The 20,000-nt window shown below is 45.0% G+C and overlaps 2 protein-coding genes across 5 annotated transcripts in view; one reads left to right on the forward strand and one right to left on the reverse strand.

Annotated features, from left to right (window-relative positions):
* Positions 1-221: 221 nt before the first annotated feature.
* On the forward strand, positions 222-4,281 carry kcnj15 (potassium inwardly rectifying channel subfamily J member 15). Its single transcript, XM_084400059.1, has 2 exons — positions 222-287; positions 2,716-4,281. The coding sequence occupies exon 2, from the start codon at positions 2,730-2,732 to the stop codon at positions 3,732-3,734; it is 1,005 nt and encodes a 334-aa protein (XP_084256185.1). The 5' UTR covers positions 222-287; positions 2,716-2,729; the 3' UTR covers positions 3,735-4,281.
* A 1,957-nt stretch (positions 4,282-6,238) lies between these two features.
* Positions 6,239-20,000, reverse strand: part of erg (ETS transcription factor ERG) — a 38,194-nt gene continuing 24,432 nt past the window's right edge. For 2 of the 4 annotated variants that reach the window (XM_084400054.1, XM_084400056.1), the window contains exons 4-10: positions 19,943-20,000; positions 14,010-14,090; positions 13,658-13,729; positions 11,855-11,914; positions 11,726-11,782; positions 11,021-11,068; positions 6,240-8,364 (exon numbers count right to left, since the gene is read on the reverse strand). The exon at positions 19,943-20,000 is cut by the window's right edge and continues 146 nt beyond it. In XM_084400054.1, the coding sequence (XP_084256180.1) occupies positions 7,856-8,364; positions 11,021-11,068; positions 11,726-11,782; positions 11,855-11,914; positions 13,658-13,729; positions 14,010-14,090; positions 19,943-20,000 (885 nt within the window). In that variant the 3' untranslated portion in view covers positions 6,240-7,855. Of the gene's footprint in view, positions 8,365-11,020; positions 11,069-11,725; positions 11,783-11,854; positions 11,915-13,657; positions 13,730-14,009; positions 14,091-19,942 lie in introns of all 4 variants that reach the window. The other 2 variants (XM_084400053.1, XM_084400055.1) reach the window with 2 other exon arrangements.

Here is a 20,000-nt window from a genome sequence, read left to right on the forward strand (position 1 = left end):
TAATAATGTCAGATGTGTGTGCTGTAAAAGGAGTAACACTGAGTTTGAGCGTGATGTTTGCAGTGCTGACAGTACGAGTGTGATGGTGTGTATCGGATCTTTCTGTGTGTTTGGACTCATAACAGTAACATATGAGACAGAAGGAGGCGTTCCTGAGGACCGGCTGGACTAGTCTGACTGTAATTTCCTTCTTCAGACTCTCATTAACTGTCCTCAACGGAGACGCAGAGTCACACAAACCCCAGAACAGCAGAAGAACTGAGACATTCGACCGGCTCAGATTACAGGTGAGAAACCAGCAGAAGCTCACTGGATCCGACAGATTAAAGGCGGTTATGCAGTTCTGAATCTCCTCGTTTATATACAGTGTTTATGAATGTGTGTTTGTGAACGTGAGCTGCTCTGTTAATTTACAACTGAAGAACTGTTGATTAACTCAGGAGAACAGCAGAGAGAGTTTACCCGCAGTCTGAAGTCTGAAGCATCTAATAATGAGTTAAAGATTGTCATTAGCCGACTGTGATGAAGAGGACCTGAAGGAGAACTGTGACTGAATGATATTAATGCAGCCTGGTTTCTCCACTTCTGTGTCCTGATGGAGTTCAGGATCACGTGGGTTTAAAGACACGTAAGATCGGCTGTATTATAAGTGTCCACTAGTCTCTCCTGTGAAGGCCTCCTTCCCCACAGATTAAACATTAGCAAAATGATTCCAGTTCACATGGATTCATGGAAACGGTTAATAATTCTGCATTATGCTGCCAGACAAGTAATGTAGTGATGTCACTTTGTAAAGAAGGACTACGCGCCTGCGCATATAGATATATTCAAACACACATATCATAGACTTAACACGAGATACGCATGTGCACGCCGCCACCGTTTCACAGATTCACGTTTTTGAAGTTTACACAGAGATGATAAAGTTTTTCAAGAATTTTCAAAACTTGTGCCTTGGATCCTGTTTCAGAGTGTGTTCTCGAGCTCCAAACACTGTTGTGTGTGAATGAACGGCCAGAACACATTAAAAGTTTCTGTCTTATGTTAGAACGGTGTCGTGTTAGCGGCCCCTAAGTTAATAACTAATGATCTTTACAACGGAAGTGAATCAATCAAAACTAACTTTATCTGGACAATAACTTTATTCTAGATCTGCTGTAAAGCCTAAACAATCTCTGTTACTGTAATCTCCTGTTATCACTGTAAAGCTGCTGTGAAACATCTATATTGTTAAAGCGCTGTATAAATGAAGGAGACTTGACTATTATTGATTTGACTGAATCAAATGAATTTATCTGTATAAGAAATAGCGTAATGACGTAGAAATAGCGTAATGTAGAAATAGCGTAGTAATGTAGAAATAGCGTAATGATGTAGAAATAGCATAATAATGTAGAAATAGCGTAATGATGTAGAAATAGCGTAATAATATAGAAATAGCGTAGTGATGTAGAAATAGCGTAATGACGTAGAAATAGCGTAATGACGTAGAAATAGCGTAGTGATGTAGAAATAGCGTAGTGATGTAGAAATAGCGTAATGATGTAGAAATAGCGTAATGATGTAGAAATAGCGTAATGATGTAGAAATAGCGTAATAATGTAGAAATAGCGTAATGACGTAGAAATAGCGTAATGACGTAGAAATAGCTTAGTGATGTAGAAATAGCGTAGTGATGTAGAAATAGCGTAATGATGTAGAAATAGCGTAATGATGTAGAAATAGCGTAATGATGTAGAAATAGCGTAGTGATGTAGAAATAGCGTAATGACGTAGAAATAGCGTAATGATGTAGAAATAGCGTAATAATGTAGAAATAGCGTAGTGATGTAGAAATAGCGTAATGATGTAGAAATAGCGTAATGATGTAGAAATAGCGTAGTGATGTAGAAATAGCGTAATGATATAGAAATAGCGTAGTGATGTAGAAATAGCGTAATGATGTAGAAATAGCGTAATGATGTAGAAATAGCGTAATAATGTAGAAATAGCGTAGTGACGTAGAAATAGCGTAATGACGTAGAAATAGCGTAATGACGTAGAAATAGCGTAGTGATGTAGAAATAGCGTAATGATGTAGAAATAGCGTAGTGATGTAGAAATAGCGTAATGACGTAGAAATAGCGTAATGACGTAGAAATAGCGTAATGACGTAGAAATAGCGTAGTGATGTAGAAATAGCGTAATGATGTAGAAATAGCGTAGTGATGTAGAAATAGCGTAATGATGTAGAAATAGTGTAATGACGTAGAAATAGCGTAGTGATGTAGAAATAGCGTAATGATGTAGAAATAGCGTAGTGATGTAGAAATAGCGTAATGATGTAGAAATAGCGTAATAATGTAGAAATAGCGTAATGACATAGAAATAGCGTAATGACATTTGACGCGCTGAACAAGACACTTATTCAACGTTCCTGTTGAATAAAGTGTAGTATAAACGAGTGTCTCGTCCTCCTATAATCCTCCTCTTCTGCGTGTGTGAAGTGGAGCAGGACAACGGCCCACCAGTGCTGCTTCAGACTCTCATCCACACACGACTGATTTTGGGCAGTTTATTTAGTTTATGTAAACACTACGTTCGGATGCATCAATCAGATTGAATTCGGTCCGATTGAAACAAAAGCTGTGCATGTAAACGTCGCCATTGATTCTGTTATTCTCCTGTCTAACCCTGTGGAGCAGCTGGAGTTAGCCTGTGTTTTCTCCTCCTCAGGACAGAAGCTCAGGATGACGGAGAGCGTGCGGCGCCTGGTGTCCAAAGACGGCCACAGTAACGTGAAGATCGATAACGTGGAGGGAATGATCAAGCTGTTCCTGCACGACATCTGGACCACGGTGGTGGACATCAAATGGCGTTACAAGATCACTCTCTTCGCCTCCACCTTCGTCATGACGTGGTTCGTGTTCGGTGTCGTGTTCTACCTCATCGGCCTGAGCCACGGCGACTTCGACTCGGACCCGTCCTCCAATCACACGCCGTGCGTGATGAACGTGGACTCGCTAACCGGCGCGTACCTGTTCTCCCTGGAGACCCAGAGCACCATCGGCTACGGCTTCCGGCACGTGTCTGAGGAATGTCCTCTCGCGATCCTGACGCTAGTGCTACAGCTAGTGCTAACAGGGCTAGCCGAGATCTTTGTCACCGGAGCGTTTCTCGCTAAGCTAGCGCGACCGAAGAAGCGTGCGGGCAGCATCCGGTTCAGTCGCATGGCGGTGGTGTGTGTGCGCGACGGGAGGCTACGTCTCATGGTACGCGTCGCTAACCTAAGGAACAGCCTGTTGATTCAGTGCCAGCTCTCAGGGAAACTTCTATCAACTCGCGTCACGCAAGAGGGAGAGAAGATCCTCGTTCATCAGGAGAACGTTGACTTCCAGCTGGACGAGAGCGGAGAGTGTCCGTTCCTCTTGCTACCGCTAACCTTCTCGCATGCGCTGGACGAGAGAAGTCCGCTAGCTAACCTCACGGCGGACGAGCTCACGAGACGAGAGTTCGAGCTGCTCGTGACCCTGAACGGGACCGTCGAGTCCACGGCCTCCTCCTGCCAGAGCCGGACCTCATACACGCCTCAGGAAATCCTGTGGGCTCACGAGTTCACGCCGGTGCTGTCCCACATGAGCGGGGGGAAACTCACCGCGGACCTCAGCGTGTTCGACAGGGTGACGGTGTGCCCGCCGATGAGCCTCTGCGACACGGAGAAGCTCCAGCTGGAGGAGGAGTACAGGCGGGAGTGAGGAGAGCCGGGAGATCTGCGTGACGGAAACACTCCATTACTCCTCATTCCTGTCGATCGAAGTGAATCGGGAATGATTTATCTGCGGCTTTATTTAAAGTGTGATTTATTCCTGTGATCAAAGCTGCATTTATTTATTTAAAAATACAGTAAAAATCACAAAATATTATTCGAATATAAATCAGCTGTTTTCTATGTGAATATACACTCACCTAAAGGATTATTAGGAACACCATACTAATACTGTGTTTGACCCCCTTTCGCCTTCAGAACTGCCTTAATTCTACGTAGCATTGATTCAACAAGGTGCTGAAAGCATTCTTTAGAAATGTTGGCCCATATTGATAGGATAGCATCTTGCAGTTGATGGAGATTTGTGGGATGCACATCCAGGGCACGAAGCTCCCGTTCCACCACATCCCAAAGATGCTCTATTGGGTTGAGATCTGGTGACTGTGGGGGCCATTTTAGTACAGTGAACTCATTGTCATGTTCAAGAAACCAATTTTAAATGATTCAAGCTTTGTGACATGGTGCATTATCCTGCTGGAAGTAGCCATCAGAGGATGGGTACATGGTGGTCATAAAGGGATGGACATGTTAAGAAACAATGCTCAGGTAGGCCGTGGCATTTAAACGATGCCCAATTGGCACTAAGGGGCCTAAAGTGTGCCAAGAAAACATCCCCCACACCATTACACCACCACCACCAGCCTGCACAGTGGTAACAAGGCATGATGGATCCATGTTCTCATTCTGTTTACGCCAAATTCTGACTCTACCATCTGAATGTCTCAACAGAAATCGAGACTCATCAGACCAGGCAACATTCTTCCAGTCTTCAACTGTCCAATTTTGGTGAGCTCCTGCAAATTGTAGCCTCTTTTTCCTATTTGTAGTGGAGATGAGTGGTACCCGGTGGGGTCTTCTGCTGTTGTAGCCCATCCGCCTCAAGGTTGTGCGTGTTGTGGCTTCACAAATGCTTTGCTGCATACCTCGGTTGTAACGAGTGGTTATTTCAGTCAAAGTTGCTCTTCTATCAGCTTGAATCAGTCGGCCCATTCTCCTCTGACCTCTAGCATCAACAAGGCATTTTCGCCCACAGGACTGCCGCATACTGGATGTTTTTCCCTTTTCACACCATTCTTTGTAAAACCTAGAAATGGTTGTGCGTGAAAATCCCAGTAACTGAGCAGATTGTGAAATACTCGGACCGGCCCGTCTGGCACCAACAACCATGCCACGCTCAAAATTGCTTAAATCACCTTTCTTTCCCATTCTGACATTCAGTTTGGAGTTCAGGAGATTGTCTTGACCAGGACCACACCCCTAAATGCATTGAAGCAACTGCCATGTGATTGGTTGATTAGATAATTGCATTAATGAGAAATTGAACAGGTGTTCCTAATAATCCTTTAGGTGAGTGTATAGTAAAGTGTAATTTATTCCTGTGATCAAAGCTGATTTTTTAAAATAAAAAATACAGTAAAAATCACAAATGAATGTGTGAGTAAGTGTTTCTTGATCATCAAATCATCATATTAGAGTGATTTCTGAAGGATCATGTGACACTGAAGACTGTGATGCTGAAGAGTAATGATGCTGAAAATTCAGCTTCGATCTCAGGAATAAATTACACTTTACTGTATATTCACATAGACAACAGCTGATTGTCTTATTTAATCAGAATATAATGTCTTACTTCACCATCAATCGCTTTAAATGATCCTCCACCTTCACATAGAGACACTTTCACCATCCAATCTATCCACAGTTTGTATTTTCTGGTTTGTTTTACTCATAATATATTTTAATCCATATCAGAACTAATGCAATTGTTTTAGAAAAAACTATTTGATCCATGTTTCCCCTTGAATAAATATGAGAATTATATTTGTGTTTTAAATCCAACTAGAGTTTCTACATTGAAAGATACATTGTCTTCAAATGATTATACAGTTCATGACTGTTGTGGCAACAGAGACGCTCGGACAGCCTGTGTGTGTGTGTGTGTGTGTGTGTGTGTGTGTGTGTGTGTGTGTGTGTGTGTGTGTGTGTGTGTGTGTGTTGTGATGATCCGGTAAGTGACGCCCCGTATCTAGACGATGGGTGATTCCACGAGTGGTTTCATCACGCTCACTGGATGCCTATTGTTCTACTCCTCGGCGCTCCACATTTTGTTTGTTTACATTGTTAACCTTTCCGTTGCTACACTTACACTGGAGCCACATTACATTACATTACAGTTCATAACTACATCATCCTCTACATTACTGATTTGACTGATGCTACATTTGCACTTGTTTGCTTTAGTTTTCTGTTCTGTTAATAAATCTTGAGTTAAATCTGACGACAGAGTGTGTCCCTTCCTTTGTAGCGGCCTTTTGGAGCCACAGGTCCTAACAGTGTGTGTGTGTGAGAGAGAGAGAGTATGTGTGTGTGTGTGTGTTTTGAGGCAACAGTATATGCTAGTCTCTGTCTATGAAAGAAACAAGAGGCAATGTGGGTGTTTCTTTACTCAAACGAGAAGAACGACGTTGTTGAAAATAGTTTATTAAAATTATTCAGTAGAAAACCATATAATTTATCCAAATATATGTTTTCTTCCCTTTGTCAACAATCTCAGAGCATCAGGGCGTCTCTGAGCGAACTGATCTGATCTGGGTTCAGTCGGTCAGAGCCCGTGTGCTGCCAGTCCAGCGTCATACGAACACGCGTGTGTGTGTTCACTGTAAACAACTGATAATACAGAGAATCATCAAACTGCCGTTTCTCTACGTCTGTGATAAAATGTCTGTTTGGCTGGCTGAGATCAACTCGTAGTGTTTAAATGCATAAGTTATATATCTATTATATAAAAAGAATTATAACACTGAACTGTATACTTCAATCTAACAAACGCACAGCGTTTGTGACTCAGAACATCATAATAATTAATAATAATACTGGTATCTTTGGTACATCTCTTCAGCTGGATCCCTCTATAAGGTATGGAAGCTGGTTTCCGCCACAGAAGAAAAGAAGAAAAAAAGTAATTGCGACTTTTTATATAAACTCGGAATTGCGAGAAAAAAGTCAGAATTGCGAGATAAAAAGTCAGAATTGTGGATATAAACTTGGAATTGCGAGAAAAAGTCAGAATTATGCGATATAAACTCGCAATTGTGAGAAAAAGTCAGTATTGCGAGAAAATCTAAATTGCAAATATAAACTCGGAATTGCAAGAAAAAGTCAGAATTACGAGATATAAACTAGGTATTGCGAGAAATATTTCAGAATTGTGAGATATAACTAGGAATTGCGAGAATATTGCGAGATATAAACTCGCAATTGTGAGAAAAAGTCAGTATTGCGAGAAAAAGTCAGAATTGTGGATATAAACTCGGAATTGCGAGAAAAAGTCAGTATTGCGAGATAAAAAGTCAGAATTGTGGATATAAACTTGGAATTGCGAGAAAAAGTCGGAATTGCAAGATATAAACTAGGTATTGCGAGAAATATTTCAAAAATGCGAGATATAAACACAATTGTGAGAAAAAGTCAGTATTGCGAGAAAGTCAAAATTGCAGATATAAACTCTTAATTGCGAGATAAAAAGTCGCAGTCACCTGGCGTGAACTAGCTCCCATAGTAAGGCACGTGTTCATATAAATGCACCTCGGTCTTTAAAGGTTGGATGTCATTAAAAACATCTGAAAGCTTTAAATTCCAGTTTTCGCCATTTTCAAGGCAAGTATCGATCTCTGATGCCATACGGGCGACATAATACTGATAAAATATGGCAAGAGATTAATCTTCATCTTCTCACATACCTCAGCGTCCTCTCTCACCTCACACGCCTGTCTCTCTTCCTCCGACCTGTCTCACGTTCTCTCTCTCTCTCTGAACTCCCTCTGATATGTTTGTACAATAAGGTACACATGAACATATAGCTGAATAAGTACTTGATCATGCAGCATAAAAGCCTCTTTTACATGTTATATTGCCACTTTCACATTCCCGTCGCTGAATCCACGCGGCTCCCGGATTCCAGACGCTTTCTCCTGCTTTATATCCGGCGAGTGCCGGCGGATGGTTGGGATTCTCCAGTTTGGTGTCTTGAGATGTTTGTGATGTAGATGTCTAGTAGTAGGAGGGCATGTGTGTGGGGGGGTGTCGTGGTCCGGGGTAGATTCCCGATCCCGGAGCGTTCCAGTACGGACTCGGGCCGCTGAAGAACCCGGACGATGTGACGTTCATGGCCTGAGGATGCGGAGACATGAAGTTCATCTTCTGCGGGTGTGTGTGGTAGGAGCTCATGTAGGGCAGATCCGCGGGGTACTTGTACATGGACGAGTCGGGGGGGTGAGGCTGAAGGGCCTGCGCGATGCCGTGGAAGTCGAACTTGTACGCGTAGCGTTTGCCGTGCACTTTGGTCATGATGTTCTTGTCGTAGTAGTAGCGCAGGGCTCGACTCAGCTTGTCGTAGTTCATGTTGGGTTTGCTCTTCCTCTCCCCCCAGCGCCGCGCCACCTCGTCGGGGTCGGTCATCTTGAACTCGCCGTTGGTTCCTTCCCACGTGATGCAGGACGAGTTGGCGCTGTCGGACAGAAGCTCCAGGAGGAACTGCCACAGCTGGATCTGACCTGAGCCTGATGACACATTAGGGTCACTACTTAAACTAATTAACAAATTAGACAATTACTAGAAGTTTATACAACTTTATCTGCCTACATACAGTACACTCATCTCATCTGTTTTTTTTTTTTAAATCGTTCAGCTCTATACATCATCGCAAAATATAACTATACATATCGTAAGTTTATATTGTACAGCGCTTTATATTGTTGCAAAACGTAACTATATATCGTACAGCTCTATGTATCGTTGCAAAACGTAACTATATATCGTACAGCTCTATATGTTTTAGCAAAACGTAACTATATATGTCGTACAGCTCTATATATATCACAAAACATAACTATATATCGTACAACTCTATATTTTGTCCAAAACGTATATCATACAGCTCTATATATGGTCGCAAAACGTAACTATATATCGTACAGCTCTTTATATCATCGCAAAACATAACTATGGGCTCTATCTTGCACCCAGCGCAATTGACTTTGTACACTGACGCATGTATCATTCCTATTTTGCACCTGCGCAAGGCGGACTTTTCCCTCCACAGATGCACGTCGGTTAACTAAGAAATACACTTGCGCTCCCGGGGGCGGTTCAGCGAGAAGAGGAGGCGTGTTCCGGCGCAAACGTTCCCTGGTGCTATTTTACAGGTTTAGAAAACAATTGCGCCACTGACCGAAAAAACCTAGTTTAAAGTCAGCGGCGCGTTGCGCATGTTATTCATATGCTATTTTAAGGGCGCATGCTTGGCCTTAATCAATGTAGCGTGTGCACAACGCGCATACACTTTGATTCTCTCATCTACACAAAAGCAGCAGTTTTCATTTTTGCAAATCATACATTATTACGATAGATAGATAGATAGATAGATAGATAGATAGATAGACAGATCGTTTATTATAAAAGCATAAATCTAGCTTACACATTAACCCAAATTATCATACGCCTGTTTAACCGAAGCTAATCTGTGTGTGTTTCTCCATCCCCAATGTCACTTCTCTGTGTTTTACGGCCCTGGCGAGAACGTCGGTCTCCTCGGCTGTGAACCGCTCCTGGCGTGCGTCTGGCAAATCCGCCGTTATAATAGCAATCCGCCATGGAACAAGCACGCCTGCTCTTAAAGGGAATGTGAGATGACGCTCTGATTGGTTTATTTCACGTTACGCCCAAACCACACCAATGAGTAATGAAGCGACTTCAGACCAACACATTTTAGATTTGCGTCGAGCGCAAGAGTCATTTATCCCGCCGGTATAATAGCAACAGCGCCCGAGATCCGCCCACAAAGTTACTTGCGTTTCGCGCTTGATACTTGCGTTTCAGATCGATAAAATAGGGCCCTATATTTCGTACAACTCTATATATCATAACAAATGTAACTATATCACGCAGCTCTATATATCGTTGCAAAACGTAACTATACATTGTTCAGCACTTTATATTGTCGCAAAATGTAACTATACATCGTACAGCTCTTTATATCATCGCAAAACGTAACTATACATTGTAGAGCACTTTATATTGTAGCAAAATGTAACTATACATCGTACAGCTCTTTATATCATCGCAAAACGTAACTATATATTGTACAGCTCTATATAGTGGCAAAACTTAAATTTATATATCGTACAGCTCTATATTGTTGCAAAACTTAACTATATATTGCGCAAAACATAACTACTGTATATATTGTACAGCTCTATATATATCGCAAACAGAATCTATAAATTCTACAGCACTTAATACTGTCACAAAATGTAACTATATATCGTACAGCTTTATATATCATCACAAATGTAACTATATCATACAACTCTATATATCGTCGCAGAATGTAACTATCGTACAGCTCTATATATCGCTGCAAAACTAGATCACACAGCTCTATAGATACAATAGCAAAACATAACTATATATCGTAGCAAAACATAACAATACTATTTTGCAGGGTTAGGTTTATATAAAGTTGGATATATAATTAAATGTCAAACTTTATCTGCGTACATACAGTACTCTCACACAAAGTCAAGTCAAGTCAAGTATATTTGTATAGCGCTTTTCACAATACAGATTGTATCAAAGCAGCTTCACAGTATTAAATTAAAATAATACAACAAGGTTTGTTTCTAGTGGAATTTATTGATAAAATCAAATTAGATATCCAGAATATCCCCAACTGAGCAAGCCAAAGGCAACAGTGGCAAGGAACCGAAAAACTCCATCAAGTGACCTAATAGTGTCCTAAAACTCCATCAGGTGACCCAATGGAGAAAAAAAAACCTTGGGAGAACCCAGGCTCAGTCGGGGGCCAGTTCTCCTCTGGCGTTTATTAACTAGAGGCCGGATTGTAATTTGGACTGTAAGATTAAAAATATTATATGAATGCCTGGCTGAAGAGATGCGACTTTAATCTAGTTTTAAACTGGGAGAGCGAGTCTGAGCAACGAACAGTATCAGGAAGGCTATTCCAGAGTTTTGGAGCTAACAAAGCAATATATACTATAAATGTAAGTATATTATCGTCCAACTCTAAGCAGCTATAAGGCATTAAGATATTCATAACATATAAACATTAACATCAAGCTGCTTTGAAACAATGTGTATTGTGTAAAGTACTATATAAATAAATCTGACTGAGTCTAGAAGAGCTCTGACTCTCACCTGGATTGGCCAGCCTGCTGCTCGTCGGCCCTAAGATCTGATACGGATCTGCAGAGAAGACGACAAACATCACACACAAATCAACCCGTTCACTTCATTTATGCTTTATTTGATTTCCTTTATTTAAGCTTTCTGCATTCGCTTCTGTCATGTGTGACTATTGTCTCGAGTGTCATAAATAATATGATAAATGTGGTATGCTAACTATTAAAAAGTTCAATTTTCCCCTAAACTGTGGAAATTAAAGCAACAAAATCAGTCATTCTCATCACAAAAATCACCAGAAGAAGAGTGAAATATTACACCATATATGAATATAAACATGTATCTTGTAAAGAAGCATCACTGACACAGGATGAAGGTTCAGTGTCTCCTCTCAACACTGTCGGATATTTATAAAACATTTTTTAAATCAGGCAATATCACAGTCAGTCCTTCTATATGTCGCCTGCTCTAAATGCAACAACTGTGTTCAGTTACTGTGCTTTTCCCAAGTCATTTCAGGAAAACAAAACTAATCCATCATTTAAAACTGGGAAATCAGCTGAAACCAGTTTGAAACCAGTTTGTAGAGTTATTTTCTTCCTAACAATTTGTTTTCTTTTGAATAAATATTTGAGGTATTATTGTTGAATGCTGTAGTTGTGTTTGCTGAACTGATATGAACCGATCTGCTCGTGTCTGGATTACCCATGATCCTCTCACCTAACTGAGCTCTCTGCTCCTCAGCTTTGCTCAGGATGGCAGCAGAACTCTGGGAAACTGAGGAAAAGACACACTCAGGTTAAACAGTCTCTGACAGTGGCTAAAGCGAGCAGTGAACGTCTGTCCAACCTTTAGCTGCAGACACAGGCTGAGTCCATCCAGAGCGCCTGACCACGTCATAGCTGACCTCTGAGAGAGAACACACACACGTCATGTTGAGACAGAGTGTGTGTGTGTGCTTAAACTGCTCATTTGCATTCAAAGAGATCCAACCTACATACATCAATTTATATCAACAAACTAAGTTGAAGTTTTATGCTGTAAATCAGGCAGAAATCGCTCTGTGCGGTGACAGTTGCAGGTCGTCACTCTATACAGTGAATAATGATGTTATTAAACACAGACTGGCCCTCTGCTGGAGGGTAAAGGGCGTCACATGTACAGCGCTAGATTAAACTGAGAAGGGTCACAGCACTTGCATATTGTTGTCCTACTGTTAGTTTGACTGCTTCTGTTGTTCTCATGTGTAGTCGCTTTGGATAAAAGCGTCCGCTAAATGAATAAATGTAAATGTAAATGTAAATTAAATTAAATTAGAATGGATTAGTGACCCATTAAAATACCACAAAGGTTTAGTTGTACATGAGCAAATAGCAGCATAAAGCAGCACTTTTTATCTTTTTATTTTATAAAATAGCATGTTATGTTTAAATATTTTACACTGTTTCTGAATGTTATAATAAAATATGACATACATATCTTATCAGTTTTTTCTCTCTCAAAAACGCAATTTTATCTTCAGGGGCCTGAGTGTTTTATCCTCACACAGCTTCAAGAGCCTCCTTCAGTGAGTGTGTGTGTGAGTGTGTGTGTTTCAGGGGCCTGACATGTGTGTGTGTGTGTGTGAGTGTGTTTCAGGGGCCTGACGTGTGTGTGTGTGTTTCAGGGGCCTGAGTGTTTTATCCTCACACAGCTTCAAGAGCCTCCTTCAGTGTGTGTGTGTGAGTGTGTGTGTTTCAGGAGCCTGACGTGTGTGTGTGAGTGTGTGTGTGTGAGTGTTTCAGGGGCCTGACGTGTGTGTGTGTGTGTGTGTGTGTGTGTGTGTGTTTCAGGGGCCTGAGTGTTTTATCCTCACACAGCTTCAAGAGCCTCCTTCAGTGTGTGTGAGTGTGTGTGTTTCAAGAGCCTGACGTGTGTGTGTGTGTGTGTGTGTGTGTGTGTGTGTGAGTGTTTCAGGGGCCTGACGTGTGTGTGTGTGTGTGTGAGTGTTTCAGGGGCCTGACATGTGTGTGTGTGTGTGTTTCAGGGGCCTGACGTGTGTGTGTGTGTTTCAGGGGCCTGACGTGTGTGTGTGTGTGTGTGTGTGTGTGTGTGTGTGTGTGAGTGTTTCAGGGGCCTGACGTGTGTGTGTGTGTGTGTGTGTGTGTGTGAGTGTTTCAGGGGCCTGACATGTGTGTGTGTGTGTGTGTGTTTCAGGGGCCTGACGTGTGTGTGTGTGTTTCAAGAGCCTGACGTGTGTGTGTGTGTGTGTGTGTGTGTGTGTGAGTGTTTCAGGGGCCTGACGTGTGTGTGTGTGTGTGTGTTTCAGGGGCCTGACGTGTGTATGTGTGTGTGTGTGTGTGTGTGTGTGTGTGTGTGTGAGTGTTTCAGGGGCCTGACGTGTATGTGTGTGTGTGTGTGTGTTTGTGTGTGTGTGTGTGTGTGTGTTTGTGTGGCCTGACGTGTGTGTGAGTGAGAGTGTGAGTGTGTGTATAAGTGTGTGTGTGTGTGTGTGTGTTTGTGTGTGTGTGTGTGTGTGTGTGTGTGTGTGTGTTTGTGTGGCCTGACGTGTGTGTGAGTGAGAGTGTGAGTGTGTGTATAAGTGTGTGTGTGTGTGTGTGTGTGTTTCAGGGGCCTGACATGTGTGTGTGTGTGTGTATAAGTGTGTGTGACCTGCTCTGCTGGCTCCTCTGCTGTTGTCTGCAGGGTAAACGGGGGCGTTAGGGAAGATGAAACTCGCTCCTCCTGAAAGACACACACGAGCAGAAAACATCAGCGACGCGACGCCTGTTAAACTGATCACATTCAGCATCATGCAGCTCATGCACAACAACTGGGGAACCGCAGCGCTGCATGCACATCAGACAGTGTGTGTGTGTGTGTGTGTGTGACTGCTGTAAGCGGAAGGGGTGGGGTCAGAGGTGGAGGGGGCGGTGTCAAAGACGGTGAGGCGGGGTCATATGCAGTGGGGGCGGAGTCAGAGGCAGTGGGGGCGGGACTGGGGTGGAGCTGCAGTGCTGCTTACCTGTATTGCGAGCATGCATTAACCGCGGGGAGTTTTGCAAGGCTTTGTCAACATCATCTGAAGTCAAATGAGGAAGTGGAGCTGAGAAACAAAACATTCACATGAAAAATAAAAGAATAAAACAACTGAAGAAACATCCTGTGACATGACGCTGACAGATGAAAACAGAGAACGTCTTTCTCTCTCATCTCATGCATATCAAAGAAAAATTATCTCTACTTCACATATTTTACCCCAAAATCCACTGCAATTTTTAAAAAATAATATTTTATATTTAAACCATGAAGATGTTTCACACTGTGACAGTTAAACACATTCTGCAACAAACTCTTGTTACTGTAATGCACAGAAATCTCATTCTCATCACTTCTGACATGTTAATTTGAATCAACATTAAATAAATGATATGAATAGAAATACTGAGAGCTGAAGGTGAAATGAGCTTCTGTTTGATCACAATCATGTCACAATGCAAAACATTTTGGTAACACTTTCTATGAAGCCCATGCATATAATGAATTATAGCTCCATTTATACTTATTTATAAGTATTACTATTTTATAAATATATTTATATAGACTCATTACGACCTATAACAGTTATAGTTACATTTATATTATTTTTATAATTACTTATGTCATGCATTTGCTTTTTCAATGTGCATGCTCATAATCCATAATACACTGATTTATAAGTATTAATTAGTCAGTTGTATGGATCCATTAATGTATTTATAAAGATGCAACCTGCATTGCTATAATCTTATCTTATTACAGTTACAATAACTTTTTAGTAATTCAGTTTTATTTCTGTCAAATAAGTGAATATATTGTCATTAATAGCCATGTTGTGTTCTTATAAATACTTATTGTGAGTAATAATACAGTTACTAACCTCTATAAATGCATCAATGTTGTCTTTAAGTAAAGTGAAAACATAGGATGCAATTTTCCTAAAGAAAATGTTAAGAAATTATGAAGATGTGCTCATCATACATTTTAAGTTGTTTACTTGTAAATGTAACTAATGAACAATAATTGCTGTGATAAAATAATGGAAAATGAAAAAAAAACAATACAGTATAATTCCAAACTTCTATAAGCAACCATGCAAATGGCTGAGGAGATACAGATTTAACAAATCATAATGATCTTTTATGACCTCTAATGCAAACATTAACCATTAAAGACATAATTGATAATTGGTACAGCAAACAAGTGTCTCTGGAACTATTTATAAATCAGTGTATTATAGATTATGAGCATGCACATTGAAAAAGCAAATGCATGACTTATTAGTAATTATAAAAATAATATAGTTATTATTCTCTCGTTCCGTCGAGACCGCCCTTCCAGAGTCTCTAACCGCCGAGACCGCCCTTCCAGAGTCTCATCCCGTCAAGACCGCCCTTCCAGAGTTTCGTTCTGTCGAGACCGCCCTTCCAGTCTCATCCCGTCAAGACCGCCCTTCCAGTCTCATCCCGTGGAGACCACCCTTCCAGAGTCTAGTCCCGTGGAGACCACCCTTCCAGAGTCTCATCCCGTCAAGACCGCCCTTCCAGAGTCTCATCCCGTCAAGACCGCCCTTCCAGAGTCTCTAACCGCCGAGACCGCCCTTCCAGAGTCTCATCCCGTCAAGACCGCCCTTCCAGAGTTTCGTTCTGTCGAGACCGCCCTTCCAGTCTCGTCCCGTGGAGAACACCCTTCCAGAGTCTCATCCCGTCAAGACCGCCCTTCCAGAGTCTCATCCCGTCAAGACCGCCCTTCCAGAGTCTCGTTCCATCGAGACTGCCCTTCCAGAGTCTCATCCCGTCAAGACCACCCTTCCAGAGTTTCGTTCTGTCGAGACCGCCCTTCCAGTCTCGTCCCGTGGAGACCACCCTTCCAGAGTCTAGTCCCGTCAAGACCACCCTTCCAGAGTCTCATCCCGTGGAGACCGCCCTTCCAGTCTCGTCCCGTGGAGACCACCCTTCCAGAGTCTCATCCCGTCGAGACCGCCCTTCCAGAGTCTCGTTCCATCGACACCACCCTTCCAGAGTCTCTACCCGTCGAGACCGCCCTTCCAGAGTCTAGTCCCATCGAGACCACCCTTCCAGAGTCTCATTCCGTCGAGACCACCCTTCCAGAGTCTCATCCCGTCGAGACCGCCCTTCCAGAGTCTCGTTCCGTTGAGACCGCCCTTCCAGAGTCTCATCCCGTGGAGACCGCCCTTCCAGAGTCTCATCCCATCGAGACCACCCTTCCAGAGTTTCGTTCTGTCGAGACCGCCCTTCCAGTCTCGTCCCGTGGAGACCACCCTTCCAGAGTCTCATTCCGTCGAGACCACCCTTCCAGAGTCTCATCCCGTCGAGACCGCCCTTCCAGAGTCTCGTTCCGTTGAGACCGCCCTTCCAGAGTCTCATCCCGTGGAGACCGCCCTTCCAGAGTCTCATCCCATCGAGACCACCCTTCCAGAGTTTCGTTCTGTCGAGACCGCCCTTCCAGTCTCGTCCCGTGGAGACCACCCTTCCAGAGTCTAGTCCCGTCGAGACCACCCTTCCAGAGTCTAGTCCCGTCGAGACCACCCTTCCAGAGTCTCGTTCCATCGAGACCACCCTTCCAGAGTCTAATCCCGTCGAGACCGCCCTTCCAGAGTCTAGTCCCATCGAGACCGCCCTTCCAGTCTCGTTCCATCGAGACCACCCTTCCAGAGTCTCATCCCGTCGAGACCGCCCTTCCAGAGTCTTGTTCCGTTGAGACCACCCTTCCAGAGTCTCGTCCCATGGAGACCGCCCTTCCAGAGTCTCGTCCCATGGAGACCGCCCTTCCAGAGTCTCGTTCCGTCGAGACCGTCCTTCCAGAGTTTTGTCCCGTCGAGACCGCCCTTCCAGAGTCTCATTCCGTTGAGACCGCCCTTCCAGAGTCTCGTTCCGTCGAGACCGTCCTTCCAGAGGCTCGTCCCGTCGAGACCGCCCTTCCAGAGTCTCATTCCGTCGAGACCGCCCTTCCAGAGTCTCATTCCGTCGAGACCGCCCTTCCAGAGTCTCGTTCCGTTGAGACCACCCTTCCAGAGTCTCGTCCCAAGGAGACCGCCCTTCCAGAGTCTCGTCCCATGGAGACCGCCCTTCCAGAGTCTCGTTCCGTCGAGACCGTCCTTCCAGAGTCTCGTCCCATGGAGACCGCCCTTCCAGAGTCTCGTTCCGTCGAGACCGTCCTTCCAGAGTCTCGTCCCGTCGAGACCGCCCTTCCAGAGTCTCATCCCGTCGAGACCGCCCTTCCAGTCTCGTTCCATCGAGACCACCCTTCCAGAGTCTCATCCCGTCGAGACCGCCCTTCCAGAGTCTCGTTCCATCGAGACCGCCCTTCCAGAGTCTCGTTCCATCGAGACCGCCCTTCCAGAGTCTCATCCCGTGGAGACCGCCCTTCCAGAGTCTCATCCCGTCAAGACCACCCTTCCAGAGTTTCGTTCTGTCGAGACCGCCCTTCCAGTCTCGTCCCGTGGAGACCACCCTTCCAGAGTCTTGTTCCGTCGAGACCGTCCTTCCAGAGTCTCGTCCCGTCGAGACCGCCCTTCCAGAGTCTCATCCCGTCGAGACCGCCCTTCCAGAGTCTCATCCCGTCGAGACCGCCCTTCCAGTCTCGTTCCATCGAGACCACCCTTCCAGAGTCTCATCCCGTCGAGACCGCCCTTCCAGAGTCTCGTTCCATCGAGACCGCCCTTCCAGAGTCTCGTTCCATCGAGACCGCCCTTCCAGAGTCTCATCCCGTGGAGACCGCCCTTCCAGAGTCTCATCCCGTCAAGACCACCCTTCCAGAGTTTCGTTCTGTCGAGACCGCCCTTCCAGTCTCGTCCCGTGGAGACCACCCTTCCAGAGTCTAGTCCCGTCGAGACCACCCTTCCAGAGTCTCATCCCGTCGAGACCGCCCTTCCAGAGTCTCATCCCGTTGAGACTGCCCTTCCAGAGTCTCGTTCCGTTGAGACCACCCTTCCAGAGTCTCGTCCCATGGAGACCGCCCTTCCAGAGTCTTGTTCCGTCGAGACCGTCCTTCCAGAGTCTCGTCCCGTCGAGACCGCCCTTCCAGAGTCTTGTTCCGTCGAGACCGCCCTTCCAGAGTCTCGTCCCGTCGAGACCGCCCTTCCAGAGTCTCGTCCCGTCGAGACCACCCTTCCAGAGTCTAGTCCCGTCGAGACCACCTTTCCAGAGTCTAGTCCCGTCGAGACCGCCCTTCCAGAGTCTTGTACTGTCGAGACCGCCCTTCCAGAGTCTAGTCCCGTCGAGACCGCCCTTCCAGAGTCTAGTCCCGTCGAGACCACCCTTCCAGAGTCTAGTCCCGTCGAGACCACCTTTCCAGAGTCTAGTCCCGTCGAGACCGCCCTTCCAGAGTCTAGTCCCGTCGAGACCGCCCTTCCAGAGTCTTGTTCCGTCGAGACCGCCCTTCCAGAGTCTCGTCCCGTCGAGACCGCCCTTCCAGAGTCTAGTCCCGTCGAGACCGCCCTTCCAGAGTCTTGTTCCGTCGAGACCGTCCTTCCAGAGTCTCGTCCCGTCGAGACCGCCCTTCCAGAGTCTAGTCCCGTTGAGACCACCCTTCCAGAGTCTCGTCCCATGGAGACCGCCCTTCCAGAGTCTTGTTCCGTCAAGACCGTCCTTCCAGAGTCTCGTCCCATCGAGACCGCCCTTCCAGAGTCTTGTTCCGTCGAGACCGCCCTTCCAGAGTCTCGTCCCGTCGAGACCACCCTTCCAGAGTCTAGTCCCGTCGAGACCGCCCTTCCAGAGTCTTGTACTGTCGAGACCACCCTTCCAGAGTCTAGTCCCGTCGAGACCGCCCTTCCAGAGTCTAGTCCCGTCGAGACCGCCCTTCCAGAGTCTCGTTCTGTCGAGACCGCCCTTCCAGAGTCTTGTACTATCGAGACCACCCTTCCAGAGTCTAGTCCCGTCGAGACCGCCCTTCCAGAGTCTAGTCCCGTTGAGACCGCCCTTCCAGAGTCTCGTTCTGTAGAGACCACCCTTCCAGAGTCTCGTTCTGTCGAGACCGCCCTTCCAGAGTCTTGTACTGTCGAGACCACCCTTCCAGAGTCTCGTTCTGTCGAGACCGCCCTTCCAGAGTCTTGTACTGTCGAGACCGCCCTTCCAGAGTCTCGTTCTGTCGAGACCGCCCTTCCAGAGTCTAGTCCCGTCGAGCCTTATTTATCAAAATACTCACTATTCACCATCATTCTTCCTCTCCTGTGTCTCCATACTGTAACAGATGCAAGACCTGATCCTGATCACCCTGTAGGGTTTATTCTGAGATAACAACCGGCTGGATGTACATTATGCCTTACATAAATATTATAAGCATGGTCTTCATAGAAAGTGTAACCAACATTTCTTTAGACTTTATTTAAAATATAATTCAGTTTAAAATTTTAAGTTTTAAAAATCTAAATTTTACTTAAAATTTAAATGATAATATATACATTTTCTGTTTTTCGGTGGGGGGGGAGTATGACCTGGACAGGTCTGATGAGATTCACACATGTCTAAATCGGACATATTAATGCATGTTAATGAGTCGTGTGAAAGTGAGGTCAGAGGTCAGTGGAGTGAATGAGGTCAGAGGTCAGTAATGAAGAGCTTATGAAGCGTCATGATGAGCAGCTGATGCACACACTCACACAGAGAGAGAGAGAGAGAGAGAGAGAGAGAGAGAGACAGACGGGCGAGAGACACTCACTCTCTCTGAGGTAGTGCAGGTGAAATAGCAGGACCTCGGCCGTGTAGCTGCCGGTCAGACACACACACACACACACACACACACACACACACACACAGAGAGAGAGAGACAGGCGAGAGACACTCACTCTCTCTGAGGTAGTGCAGGTGAGACAGCAGGACCTCGGCCGTGTAGCTGCCGGTCAGACACACACACACACACACACACACAGAGAGAGAGAGACAGGCGAGAGACACTCACTCTCTCTGAGGTAGTGCAGGTGAGACAGCAGGATCTCGGCTGTGTAGCTGCTGGTCAG

This window comes from Rutilus rutilus, assembly GCF_951802725.1.
Source record: "Rutilus rutilus genome assembly, chromosome: 25".
NCBI lineage: Eukaryota > Metazoa > Chordata > Actinopteri > Cypriniformes > Leuciscidae > Rutilus > Rutilus rutilus.

What these genes read in the sequence shown, in the direction of transcription:
- kcnj15 (XM_084400059.1), top strand. Translation starts at nt 2,730, where the DNA reads ATGACGGAGAGCGTGCGGCGCCTGGTGTCCAAAGACGGCCACAGTAAC.